At 37.4% G+C, this 14,082-nt stretch overlaps 3 protein-coding genes across 4 annotated transcripts; 1 reads left to right on the top strand and 2 right to left on the bottom strand.

The window, feature by feature from the left end:
• The first annotated feature begins 2,119 nt into the window (after nucleotides 1–2,119).
• LOC132191754 (cytochrome P450 705A20) lies at nucleotides 2,120–4,729 on the top strand. The gene is made up of 3 exons (XM_059606847.2): nucleotides 2,120–3,030; nucleotides 3,722–4,136; nucleotides 4,223–4,729. Exons 1-3 carry the CDS (start codon nucleotides 2,125–2,127, stop codon nucleotides 4,456–4,458), a joined length of 1,557 nt encoding a protein of 518 aa, XP_059462830.2. The 5' UTR covers nucleotides 2,120–2,124; the 3' UTR covers nucleotides 4,459–4,729.
• A 426-nt stretch (nucleotides 4,730–5,155) lies between these two features.
• On the bottom strand, nucleotides 5,156–8,492 carry LOC132181398 (ras-related protein RGP1). Its single transcript, XM_059594603.2, has 2 exons — nucleotides 8,000–8,492; nucleotides 5,156–5,800 (listed from the first exon to the last, which is right to left on the bottom strand). Exons 1-2 carry the CDS (start codon nucleotides 8,230–8,232, stop codon nucleotides 5,353–5,355), a joined length of 681 nt encoding a protein of 226 aa, XP_059450586.1. The 5' UTR covers nucleotides 8,233–8,492; the 3' UTR covers nucleotides 5,156–5,352.
• A 1,737-nt stretch (nucleotides 8,493–10,229) lies between these two features.
• On the bottom strand, nucleotides 10,230–13,302 carry LOC132189536 (transcription factor bHLH130). 2 transcript variants are annotated; one of them, XM_059604287.2, is made up of 9 exons: nucleotides 13,185–13,302; nucleotides 12,993–13,062; nucleotides 12,715–12,792; nucleotides 11,977–12,508; nucleotides 11,203–11,525; nucleotides 10,717–10,887; nucleotides 10,581–10,646; nucleotides 10,422–10,490; nucleotides 10,230–10,331 (listed from the first exon to the last, which is right to left on the bottom strand). In XM_059604287.2, exons 4-9 carry the CDS (start codon nucleotides 12,485–12,487, stop codon nucleotides 10,260–10,262), a joined length of 1,212 nt encoding a protein of 403 aa, XP_059460270.2. In that variant the 5' UTR covers nucleotides 12,488–12,508; nucleotides 12,715–12,792; nucleotides 12,993–13,062; nucleotides 13,185–13,302; the 3' UTR covers nucleotides 10,230–10,259. The 2 variants fall into 2 exon arrangements, with proteins under 2 accessions (XP_059460270.2, XP_059460263.2); XM_059604280.2 differs by lacking the exon at nucleotides 12,993–13,062.
• Nucleotides 13,303–14,082: the final 780 nt, after the last annotated feature.

Raw genomic sequence — 14,082 nt, forward strand, 5'->3', positions numbered from 1 at the left:
GATTCATGTAAATCTAGCAGCACTGTGACAATCAATCAATATTCTACAAACATAAAATCCCTCTGTCATGATTCAAAGTTAGATTTTCATCCTAAATCAGTTTCAAAAGTATTTCAAGTTTGAACTCATGCCAAATCCAAATATTGTGCCAAGACAGTGACAAATGAATACCAAACTATTGGGACACAATGTCGCTCCTAGCGATTTTTCTAAAAACAGGCCCATTCGGCGCAATTAATGTTGAGGTCCATCCGTCCATAAAACACTTGAGTTTGTTTTCCTTAATTTTAGGTGGATTCACAGCTAATGGACCAACACAAACATACACATATAATCATGTCAGAGAGAGACAGGTTTTGTTGAAGATGAAAGAGTTGTATGTACTTACTTCAAACTTGTGAACAGCCGCCTTTCTAGCTACTCCCACGTAGTTCTATAATAATTACCAAATTCATGTAGGTGAGCTATATACGTTGCTTGTTTTTGTTTCCAAGTTGCCAAGAGATGAGAATTAGGAATTAGACGAAAGATTTTTCATTTATATATATATATATAGACTAAAGATTTGTTGGTCGTTTAGCATTCACGCCGTGCTTATCAAATTTATTGTTTATTTTGGTTATATCCCCAAAAAAAAAAAAAAAATTATATTCCTCCATTTTAGCTATTAACTTTTTTAAAACCGAATTAGCATTTTTATTATTCTATTTAAATATTCGTTTTTTTTTTTTGGTTAAATACTAAATACCCCCCTGGGGTTTAGTAACTTTATTTTTACTCCCCTGGGGTTTCATTTTTATCACAGGACCCCCCTGGGTTTTGATAAAAAACCAAGTTAGTCCATCTGTTAGTTGACCGTTAGGATTGACACGTGGACCAATCAGATGTTGACACGTGGCACCAATTTAATTTTTTTAAAAAAAAAAAATTAAAAAAAATGTTAAAAAAAAAAAAAAAAAAAAAACAATTGGGGGTGGCCGAGCCACCCCCTTGGCCATTTGGGGGTGGCTCGGCCACCCCCTTTGGCCATGGGGGTGGCCTGGCCACCCCCATCTGGCCGGATGGGGGTGGCCGAGCCACCCCCGGGTGCCCAGGGGGTGGCTCGGCCACCCCCATCTGGCGAGCCACCCCCATCCGGCCAGATGGGGGTGGCCAGGCCACCCCCATGGCCAAAGGGGGTGGCCGAGCCACCCCCAAATGGCCAAGGGGGTGGCTCGGCCACCCCCAATGTTTTCCCTTTTTTTTTTTTTTTTTTTTTTAATACTTTTTTTTTAATTTAAAAAAATATATATATATATATATTTTTAATTTTTTTAAAAAAAATTTAAAAATTAATATATGTGCCACGTGTCGACGTCTGATTGGTCCACGTGTCAGTCCTAACGGTCAACTAATTGTCAACTAACGGATGAACTAATTTGGTAACTTATCAAAACCACAGGGACCTCCTATGATAAAAATGAAACCCCAGGGGGGAAAAAATAAAGTTACCAAACTCCAGGGGATTTTGGAGTATTTAACCCTTTTTTTTATATAAAATTTTTATTCTTTCTTTATGTTTTTAAAAAATTCCTTGAAAATATGACCAGGAAGAAGACTGAAGTTTTTCAAGTAAAGATTTTTTTTATACAAGATGGGAAACCAAATTCGACGACATATTCTATCAAGAATATTTGAGCAAGAGCGATCCAACGGACTCCCACTCTGGACTCATTTTGCACCTTCAAACACATTGATTTTGGACCCCTTAAATCCAGCTTGTAAACAGAACAGTATATATGTATGTATGAATACTGCAAAATCATTGGCACGTACACTGTAATGCATGTTATGGTGAACCCTCAGATATATATATATATATATCGAAGAAAATAAATTTTAATTAAGTAGCGCACATTTCTTGTTCGGCTGTAGAGCAGGCTTGCATTGATAACCCTAAAGAGTTTTGAGGGCTACCAATCCTCGCCTTGATGAGAGGGGATGCGGCTGCCAACCCTCACCCTTGCAAGGGGCTACCAACCCTCACCCTTGCAAGGGGCTACCAACCCTCACCTTCAATATATATATATATAAAGAAACTCGAGAGTGAGAGAAGCAAGTTTGTGGAGTAGCGGTAGAGGCACCATGACTGTCATCACCCAATATCTCTTACTAATTTTCTTCTGTTTCCTCTTGCCTGCACTCCTACTGATATTGTTTTTCAACAAGCCAACAACAACCGGCCGGCGCAGCCACCCTCCGAGCCCGCCCGCCCTCCCAATCATCGGCCACCTTCACCTCGTCGGAGACTCCTTTCACAAATCCATGCAAAACCTCGCCACCAAATACGGCTCTATCTTCTATATCCGACTTGGTTTTACCGACTGCATCGTCGTTTCGTCGGCCGCCATGGCCAACGAGATATTCAAAACCCACGATCTTGATTTCGCGCAGCACCCCAAGATACCTTTCGCCGACGAAATGCCCTACGCCAGGTGCGGATTCTTCACCGCCCCATATGGTGATTATTTTCGGTTCATCAAGAAACTCTGCATGACGGAGCTTCTCTCGCCCAGACAGCTTGAGCGGTCGCGGGTTGTCCGAGAGGAAGAGCTCGGCCAGTTTTTGCGTGGATTGGTTGAGAGTGGTAAGAAAAAAGAGGTTGTGAACGTGGGTGCTGAGCTCATGAAGCTCACAAACAATACTATATGCACGATGGCGATGAGCACAAGGTGTTCGGAGAAAGGTGATGATGCTGACAGGATCAGGGGGTTCCTGAAAAGCGCCTATGAGAGCGGTTCCAAGGGGCCGGGGCTTATTGGGGATTCGTTGTGGCCGCTGAGTAGATTGATTTTTTGGTTGTATAAAAAGGAGATCATGGATAATGTCCAGGGGGTTGATGAGCTTCTGGAAAGAATGTTGAAGGAGCATGAAGATCAGATTGGGAAGAGAGAGAATGAAGATTTGATGGATATATTATTGAAGGTGTACGGTGATGATAAGGCTGAAGCCAATATCATGAGCAGAACCCATCTCAAGGCTTTTTTGCTTGTAAGTTCTTCAACTTGATCATTCACTGATTTTTTTTTTTTAATTTGAAACCTATACAAGCTAGCTAGTTTCTTTACATGCTGGCATAGAGTGACTGACTTGTTGTAAATTTGTGTGATAAATGATTTGTGTCAATAGATCAATTATTAAATTTGTGGGGTCCATATAAATCCACAAATCTAGTTAATGGTTATTTTTCATATGAGATGAAAAAAAAATTGACACAAATAATTTCTAATATAATTGTAATGTCTTAAGCATTTTCCATTTGGAAAAAGAAATAATTAGTGTCAATATTTTTCTCATCTTAGTTTACAAATCAACCATTACATTTGTAAATTTATATGGATCTCACATAAGTCAATGGTGGACCTCACAAATCTAATAATTGATCAATTGAATTTGTAGTAAATATGGAAGAAATATGAATAAATTATTCACACCAATAATTTCTCCTTTGAAAATCATGGAGTTAAAATAGTCCAAATATTTAAGGTTGTGTGAATTAGGTTTTTTTTTTTTTTTTTTCGAATTCAATGGCTGTTTTTTACTGCCACATCATCAAATTTTGTGACAGTTATATAACAGTTTATTAAATATCATTATTTGGAAAGCATTTATATTTATCCCTCGAACTCGAAGCCTTGGCTTTCTTTTAATTAACTCAGAGAAGTCCACGATCTATTGGCAGGATATTTTCGTGGGAGCCACTGGTACCTTAGCAGAGGCGATCATTTGGGTAATGGCTGAGCTCATCAACCATCCAAGTGTATTCCAGAAGCTGAGAGAAGAGATAAGATCGGTTGTTGGCGGCACTAGACTGGTCGAGGAATCTGATGTCGCAAGTCTCCCCTACTTGCAAGCAGTTGTAAAAGAAACACTAAGACTATATCCGCCATTACCTGTGACAACAAGAGAATGCCGCCAAAGCTGTCAAATAGGAGGCTATGACATCCTCCAAAAAACTGCGGTGGGAATCAATCTGTATGCCATAATGAGAGATCCAGAGATATGGGACAACCCAAATGAGTTCTTGCCAGAGAGGTTCATGGTTTCTGACGACACACAACACAAAAACATGGAACATAAACAAGATCATGGCATAGGTAACAAGATACATCTCTACTAAATTATTGTTTCAGATTTTTATAATAATTGTTTTGTATGCTAACTGGTCGAAGTACCGTGGCAGAAACTTTTCTTACTTTTGGTGCGGGGAGGAGAGGCTGCCCTGGCTCAAGGCTGGGGTTGATTATGATGCATTTGACAGTTGCAGCCATGGTTCAATGCTTTGATTGGAAGTTTTGTGGAGACGTACACAACGGTAAGATTAATATGGAAGTTGGGAAAGGCATTTTTATACACTTGGCTCAACCATTCACATGTCTTCCGGTTGTTCACTTCAACCCCTTTGCTGCTTCCATCTAAATTAATCCTACATTTTCTTCACCTTCACTCCACTTGATGCTTAGAAATAAGAGCATATGTACACACACATGCAGGATCATATATGCTTTACAGTTATTCTGCTCGATCTCAATGTATACGGTCTGTTTGTATCATGAACAACTTTCAGTTGCATTATGCCATGTTTAATATATGTTATTGTTAAACATTCGCAGGAATAGTGCATTTATAGAGCACTACTTTCTGCATAATTTGCTTTGATGGTGTAACAGAGTCTTTTATTTTGAGTCCAGTTTCATCTATTAAACTAACGTCTTTTTTTTTTTAGTCCAGTTTCATCTATTAAACTAACATTTGTCTATATATATATATAATTTCTCATGTGTATTATAATAGAATTAACAGAACATCTGTCTCTCACATACATTTTAAAAATAACACTTTGAGTTTAAAATGCATGTGAAAAATCAAGTGTTTTACGAACAATTGTGTATCGTGCGCAACTGCAATTGAGAGAGATCATGAAACCTACTTACCCAAACAAGAGTGTTCGGACAAGTGAGTGCCATCCGGGGCCTCTCTCATTTGCATATCTGTTTGCAGGAGGTGAAAAATTGAAAGAATCCCCAATTTGCAAAGAATCTCGGTTCATGTCATGAATCTAGCAGCGCTATGACAATCAATCAAAATATTCTACAAACATAAAATCCCTCTGTCATGATTCAAAATTAGATTCTAAGCCTAAATCAGATTCAAAAGTATTTCAAGTTTGAACTCATGCCAAATCCATTCCCAAGAGGGAAAAAATAACCTGGTATTAAAAAAAAAAAAAAAAAAAGGTTTTTTACAACAGTATTCCTAAATAAAGAAGATTGTGATCATGTCAGATATTAACTGACGGTAAAAATTGCAATCCTACGAAGAGCTGCAACAGCTGATCCTCCGTTCAGGTTCTGGCTCCCGTCCAGGGACAAGGATATTTGTTCCCTTGAGGAGTGATGAACTTCCTGCCGCAGCTGCTTCTTCATTGGCAACAAGAGCCTTCTTGCTGATGATCCGGTAAATTTCTGTGAGGACCGTGAGGAAGGCCGATTCAACATTAATGGCCTCGAGGGCTGATGTCTCCATGAAGAAGAGGTTCTCCCTTTCGGCAAACTCTTTTGCATCCTCTGTAGGTACAGCTCGAAGGGACCCCAAGTCAGATTTATTGCCCACAAGCATGATGACAATATTTTTGTCAGCATGGCCCCGTAACTCCTCTAACCACTTGGCCACATGATCAAATGTTTGCCGCTTGGTAATGTCATACACTAGCATCGCCCCCACCGCACCTCTGTAGTATGCACTGGTCACTGCCCTGTATCTGAGATTAGCACCAAGAATGTGAGCAGAACAATTGTGAACCATTTTGAATAAATGGTATATAAACACACACACACACACACTCTCTCTCTCTCTCTCTCTCTATACTGAAGCAAGGCTTTAAAGCTGACAAACTTTGACACGACCCGCGAACCTAATACGAAATTGGTGAATTATGATTGAGGCATCCAATCCGTTTAATTAAATGGGTCGGGTTATGGTTTTAGTTTACCTATATAATTTTATATGCATGCCTTAACATGACTTGAACCCAACACGCGAACACAAATGGCCACCCCTAGTCTAGTCCAACCATTTTGAATTCCCAATGCAAGTTCCTGTTTCTATATCAACCTTTTGAAAACTTACCTACAATTGATCATGGTATTTCTAGTCTCCACATCTTATTGAAGAGATCTGTGTTCCCCTCAGAGTCGAATCATCCCCCTTCTTCTATCATCTTCAACTTACACTAGCTTATGACTTATTACTAGCAACACCACTGATCTTCTCTAACTAATGACCCTACCATCTTTTTTTTGATAAGTATCAATTATGTTGCCCCAGTTGTTGTAACAGTCATTATTCACCTCAACATGCTTTATCTTAGGACACAATCGGTTCTTCGTCACCAGAGTTCTGCTCCAGAAACCAAAACTGTTTTATGACTATTTGGCATCACAAAACACCCAAGCACACATCCACTTCAGCATTCTAACTCCAACATGCTTTATCTTAAGACACAATCGGTTCTTCGTCACCAGTGTCTCTCTCTCTCTCTCTCTTTATGGCCAATAAAGCCAATGTACCAAAAAGCCATCACCAAGCTCGTTTTACTTCGTCACCTGAAATCTTAATCTTTCTCTCTCTCTTTTGACTTAATCGAACTCTCTAGTACACAGGAAACCAACCCTTAGAATCTATAAAATCCTATGCTGCCATTCTAACGTAACTCTGCACCTACAGTCTACAGAACCGATTGCTCTCATATAAATCAACTCCCAGAATCCTATTCCACTACTTGATAATAAATCAATTCCAAGGTTTGTAGAATCTCTTGCTCTGATACCATCTCAGGCATGCCCCCTACTCCCCTTCTATGGAAACCTCAAACCCTGTAAACTTGTTGACTGAACTCCTCAACCAACGTACCTTCATCTGTAATTTATCAAGACCCAAAGAACCGTCATATTCGAAATGGGTTGCTAACTTATCTGTCAACTAATGCAAATAGAATAAGTACTAAACAAGGCCTCTACTCTAACATATCATACAAACTAAAAAGTTTTTTTGTTTTCATCGTCGCATATGTTCCTCATGCCCGTTAACATTATTCATATTACAATTCATCTTATAAGACAGTTCACTCAACTCAATGAGAATTATACTTCAAAGATAGTGTTACACAAATCACAGCACAGCACCCAAAAAATTTTACATTTATACAAATCAACAATATTGATCTTGTTTCTCTCTCTGTTTCATCAAGACAACAAACCTTCCTATACAAAAGAAATACAATAACTATAGTAAAATTGATCAACCCTAAAAGGCCTTTTATTCCCAATTCACACCAAAAGAGAAAAAACTACAAAATTTGGATAGCATCAATACTACTTGTTCCAAAAACCTAAATTCATACAAAACTATACTCTTTGCAAGTCTAGACTCACCTCAACATGCAGCATCAGTAAGCCTAAACTCACCCAACAAGTGAGAAGCTTAAGAGTAAGTAATGCTATTTAATAGGCTATTACATGACTGTCATATAACTGAGATATCGTGACATTGAAAATCGGTCTTTACATAAGTAAGGGCCTGTAAAAAAGAAAAATCAAAGGCTGATTTTCACTATCATTTCAATCGTATGGTAACATACTACTAAATAACGTTTCTAGCTTAATACTACTATAAATTACCACCTATAAAAAAGGACAAAGTTTTCTTTTAAATTGGGTTCAAGAGAATTTCTCCAATGCAGACTAATTAGATTGACATAAACCTGGTAGATCACTTTTTTAATATTCAAACAAAAACACTATTAAATCATTATTACACATGATAAAATACCATAATGGAAAACCATGAATCACTTAATCAATACTCTAAAACAAAATATATTAAAACATTATCAATGAAAGAAAAAAAAAAAAACTTAAAAGACAAAAAAAAAAAATTGTGACTTTTGGTTTTGGTTCACCTTTCCTGACCAGCAGTGTCCCAAATCTGGGCCTTGACCGTCTTGTGGTCAATCACAAGCGTCTTGGTCTGGAACTCGACCCCGATGGTGGCCTTGGACTCCAAGCTGAACTCGTTCCTCGCGAACCGGGCCAAGAGCTGCGACTTCCCCACCGCCGAGTCTCCGATCAGCACCACCTTCAGCACGTAGTCGATCTTCTGGTTGTAATTGTGGTTCCCTTGATAATTCGACATCGCTCTTTCTCTCTTTCTCTCTCTCTCTCTCTCTCCCCTTGAAATCAAATCGCCGAATCCTATCACGGTTCGATCAGCCTTGGTCTTGAGCGATCGGTGGATTTGGGTTGATCATGAGCTTGGAGAGAGAGGTTTTAACGGTCAAAATTCGAGCTTTTTCGTATAAATATATGCATATGAATTGCTAAGAATTACCGTGCGGGATTTACACTAGAGAGAGAGAGAGAGTCAAAGAGAGAGAGAGAGAGAGAGAGAGGGCAAATGGAACGGAAGGTGGAGAGACCAATGGCTTTTACATTGCTTTTTAGATTTTTGTTTTTTCTTTTGTTATTTCATTCTTAAACTTTCACCTTAAATAATTGCAAAATAATAATATACAACTTAAACTCAACTTTGACCCAACTTTTTTCTTAAGATAAAATAAATAAACTACCTGTGAAGGAGAGAGAAAGCTTTAAATTAAAGAGAAAAATTTGGTCTAGAAGTTGGGTCAAAGTTGTGGTTGTATCGCTCCTAATTTTTTTATTTTTTTACAAATTAAATTTATGTTAGAATTTTGTATTTGATCCCGTGAGAGATATAATAATTAATGTTGTAAAATCAATAACTTTTAAATTATATTATTACTTTAAATTATTCATGAAACATAAATTTTTAGACTTATAATTCTTTTACAACTCCCCAATGTCAGCCGTTAAAAAGGTTTTATTGAGGTAGCAATGCGATGTAGCACTGTCATATTAGCTTAAAAAAAAATAAAAAATAAATAAAATTGTCTAGCCTGTCCCATGCCCTAACCAAACTTCAGGGATGGTTGTGATCACTCTCCTGAGCATTGGGAGTGGTCACAACCACCAGATTGGGCAGTCTGACCACCCTTGCATGGTGGTTGGGTGTGGGGCCGATTAGGAGGAGAGGATGCAACTTTTTTTTAATTATTCCTTAAATAGATAGAAGTTTATGCATAAGTTGAGTGAAAAAAAAAATATGAACTTTCTTAGATGATCAGATACAAATTGTTTTACAAACAACTGAATGAGTAACCAATTCTATGTTTTCTTTTCAAAAAATAAAAAATAAAACTTGGCATTTGCTTTCACTTTTTTTTTTCAGTCAATAAGGAAAAGGAAGAAAGGATTACAAAGAGGAGAGTCTTTGCAACTCTTAATCTTTAGAGAGGAAAGAAATGGGGAATTTTTTGGAATGCTTCCAAATCTTACGTGAAAAGCAACCCATTTAATAACTAAGTGTGCCCAAAAATTAACACATCTTGAAACCTTCAAAGCGAACCATTCTTTAAGGAGAAGGATTTGTTGACAATCAAGGAGGCACACACCCATTCAAATAAAGGTGCCTTTGTCAATGGCCAAAGTCATGAGCAAAGCGTCGCCTTCAGATTGAGATAGGAGCAAAGTCACTTGGCATTACTTTCACTTAATCACATGCCCACACCAAATTAATAAATAAAATAAAATAAAACAACTAGCCAACCTAACAATTTAGCAAGTTTTATGTGGTCTAGCTATCAATGTAGGCATAGCCTGTGTGACAGCCTAGTAGCCACGTACTAACAACTAAAGTAATTAACTCTAGTGATAACCCGGCCATCTCTCTCTCTCTATATATATATATATTCAGAGTTTTTGGGAGTCAACTTGGATTTTGGCTTTAAAAGTCTATGAACTTTTTTTTTTTGGAGTTTTCTGGGGTCCAAACCATATGATTTTTTTTTTTTTTTTTTTTTTTTTTATATAGGGCTTGGATTACATGTGTGAGATGGCCTACTTGATTGAATTTCTCAGCTGAACATGGTAAATAGCACACAAGTCTAATGGTTTGAAACCTTTGCTATACAATTTATCTTCTTCTTGATCTTACAACGGAGATAAATATTCCAAAGAAGATAAATATTCCACACCCACAAGCTTCTACCATTTTATTATACTTGGGTGCATTGAAAAAAGATGAGTTAGTGTCAGCATATTTTACTACTTCGCCATCTTCCTAACACTCTGTACAGAAACAAATCAGTCAGATTGATCCGAATATTGCTTCATTTTTCTTGAACACGTGCACTTGGCCTTTGTATCCGCCAGCGTCTGCACAAAAAAGGAAATGTTTCTTGTGAGGGAAGATAGAGTTGGATGAAGATTCACGTGACTTCTTTTGCCTTTTGTCTGTTATAATACCTTAACCTGTTTCTGAAGGTCTTTAATGTACTCAACTGCCGAATCTAACATGTCTGCTGTGTTTGTTTGCTGCCATTGAAAGAAACAAAAGGAAGAAGATTGAGTTTCCTTGAGAAAAATTTTGATGTTCTTGTCCAAATCATTAGTGTAAACTATTACCTTGTCCAAGTTTGGAAAAAGCTCTTGCAACTTCCTCATCCTTTCACTTATTCGTGTTCTTCTCACCTGATGCAACGGACCTCGTTAAATCACTATTTATCCCAAAAGTTTAAATAGATAAGAAATAATGATTTACCCTCTCTGCAATGCTTCGTGGGTGGGTGGCAAAGCCTCTTTTGGCTCGGATTTTACAAGGAACAGAACCTTGAAATTGCAAAAACTTTTCTATGGTGGCCATCTCAATGGAAGTCTTAGGCAAGCTCAAATGATGAGTCAATCCATGGGTTCTGCTTCTGGGTTCTGGATCCTGTTAAAAGAAAATATCATCACTGATAGGATAAGCAAAGTGCCAAGCTGCAGAAAGCAAGAGTGACCAAAAAAAAAAAACTTCACTTACCCCTTGAACTGTCATAGTTTTTATCACATTGCCCCAAAACTATCAAAAGTTGTAATGTAATGTGGGTGTTCGCTGTTTGAGTTGATATAAAACCCTAACAGTAGGGGGATTGAAAGGGAATGAAAGATCGAACACCCACATTGCAACTTTTAATAGATTGGGGGGACATTGCAAAATTCAAAAGACACTTCTGAGAGGGTAAGCGAATATGGGAACACTGCTTACCCGAGTATCGAATGAATTTGAAGATGGGAACACTTTAACCTCATTGTCTCTGGTTATTCTTAGACCATTGAATGGAGATCCATTCCAAGAATCATTTGTGAAGCTGGGAATGTAATGGTGATGGCTATCAGCAGCATTTCCCAAACTTTGATCCTCCGGAGGTCTACTTAATTCATTCCCAATCTCAGCAATCTGAGACATATGGCTTGAGCAAGGAGATGGCCCAGCTGAGAAGCTTAAATCATCATTCAACTTATTCATTGACGGGCTGGCTTCCCCATTGCAGGCTCTAAAATTTCCCACATTCCTCATCACACCAAAGCCTGCATGTAGCCATTTAAAAGCATTCAGCGATCTATTTTCAAGAGTATCAAGATAGAAATGTCATAAAAAGCATTAGCAAACGAGCCACCAACAACAACTCTAGTAAGAGAAGAAAACAAACTATCAAAAAAGTAAGACAAGAACAAGCAAGTCCAAAATTCAGTTCTCCTCCCTTAAAAGTTCTAGAGATCCCTTTTTTACTTCTGCTTTTTTCACCAACAAGGAGGCAGGATTGGAAAGAAAATATGTTTGGTTGCTGAGAAAGTCTATCTACAACTTGAGAAAATCAATTTACTCAGCCTTGATAGCTTTGGTGAGTTTCTCCAATTTAGGAGAAATTAATAAAGGAACATCAATCATAATATCCTATGCTATATTCCCTTTGGCTTATCCACAATTTTTTCAGCATAACAAACGAATAGATAAAAGAAAAAAGATGAGCAACAATACCGTTATCCATGGTTAATTCAGCAAAAAGCTCAGCTGGAGAGCTGCTTTGCCTAAGAGGAATGGACCGATTTCCTGCAGCACCCATCTTTGCTTTCATTGAATCCTCCAATCCCACAGAGTTCAGAAAACTAAAAGATCTATCCACTGGATTATGATTTGGCAGAGCTTGTACTTGTTGCTCAGCTTGGAAAACCATCTGATCATTGCACGGTGACATGAACCTTGCCAACATTGTCGCCTCCTCGGGGCTCGAGGATGGAAGATACCGGCGATCTTCACATCCGACAGTACCGCCGCCATTGCTGCTACAATCTATGAGGCTTGCGAGCAATGAGCTCGGTGCAGAGCGATAACGCATTAGGCCAGAATTATGCTGATTTTGCTGGTTTTGTTGCTGCATTTCTTGTTCTCGTTGATGGTAAATATTTGAGTCCAACATGAATTCTGCAGGGTGGTTCTTTCTCAGCTCCCCATCTACATATTTGATACTAGGACTATACAAAAGGCTCATAATAGTCTCTCTTTCAGATTCCTGATGACCAACAATAATTAAGTTATTTGACTTTCATTGCGGCCACGTTAGAATATAAATTAAATAAATAAATTCATAAATATATTTAGAAGTTTAAACTTTTAGATATTTTAAGCTCCGACGGACCGACTATGTTCCTATTTCAATTAAATATACTCTTCTATCGGCTTAACTTCAAGACAAATTCAAAGATAAGTTGTATAAACCTGAATTGGTTTGACAAAAGTTGCTTGTTCCGGAAACTTAGGATCTGCTTTTTCTTCAAACTAAACCAAAACCAAGCGCTGCAGAAAAAGAAAAAAAAGCAAGAACAGCTTAAATCCAACACACAGAAAAAGTAAGATAAAAACCTGCTTGCATTTACACACACACAGACACACTATATATCACTGGTTTAATTTCTTAGCACATGCTTGCGTCCTTGGGGGGTTGTAATTGTACAACACAAAGACACAGAAAGATATGAAAACATCAGGATCCGTACATGTGTAAAAAGAAATGTTTTCAGCTCAGAATCTTTCTTGGATTTTGTCCGTCTCCCAATATGGAAGTAGCTTTAAGACAAAAAGAGGAAGAAAAAAGAAATATCTGAATGAAAGATAACAACAGTAGTGGCAATTTAACACAAATTTCAGCACCATCTGGGCTCAGTTTGATGGGTCAGTAAGTCAAGTACCTCAGCTTTCTGGGTTGTTTCTGAATCACCTCTTTGACACAGAGAGAGAGAGAGAGAGAGAGAGAGAGATTGTTGACAGAAGAGAGAAGTATGAGAAGCCAACAAATGTTTTTTTTTTTTTTTTTGGAAAGGAAGAAGCCAACAAGTGTTTGTCTCACTATCTGACACATTTATGTACTAGCTTTGTTTGGCATCTACCCTTTGTTTTCAACTTTATTACGGGAGTGCACCAATGACATTTGGGGGTCCATGACACGTCATCGTTAGGATTGACCAAACTGCCCTGAATTGGTGCACAAAATATCCTAAGTTTCATGTGAGGTTTTTTAAATAATTTTTAAAATTAGAAAATTAGAAACCAAAAAAATTACTTAAAAAATTAGAAACCAAAAAATCACTTAAAATATATCACTTAAGATTCGTCGTATAAGTATTAATTAACCATATGACATAAGCCGATAAATGAATATGAAAAGTAACATGCAAATTTATAGCGAGTCTTTTTCTTTTTTTTTTTTCCTTTATTATTATTATTATTATTATTATATAGAAAAAAAAGTTATATGGGTATGTGTCAAGTTTTGCATTGGATATAAATGGATGAGTTAGGTTATATAATTAACTATGATAAACTTTACACATTTCAACTAATTAATGCATCTTCTTATCATTGTAGCTTTCCACATACTTAGACTAGGTCTATTAAATTGATATTTGCCTCTAAAATATGCGAATCTGTTTATTAATATGTTTTGAAAGATACTTTTTACTTTTAGTTTGAAAAATATTCTGCTGTGTTGAAATGAGAAAATAAAAGACAGGAACAAAATATTAACAATCGCAGTCAAATGATTCTCACATTAATTTTTAATAGGATTAGCCAAGAATGAGGGAATCA

The sequence above is a fragment of the Corylus avellana genome, chromosome 2, assembly GCF_965113065.1.
Source record: "Corylus avellana chromosome 2, dhCorAvel1.hap1.2, whole genome shotgun sequence".
In the NCBI taxonomy this organism is placed as follows: domain Eukaryota; kingdom Viridiplantae; phylum Streptophyta; class Magnoliopsida; order Fagales; family Betulaceae; genus Corylus; species Corylus avellana.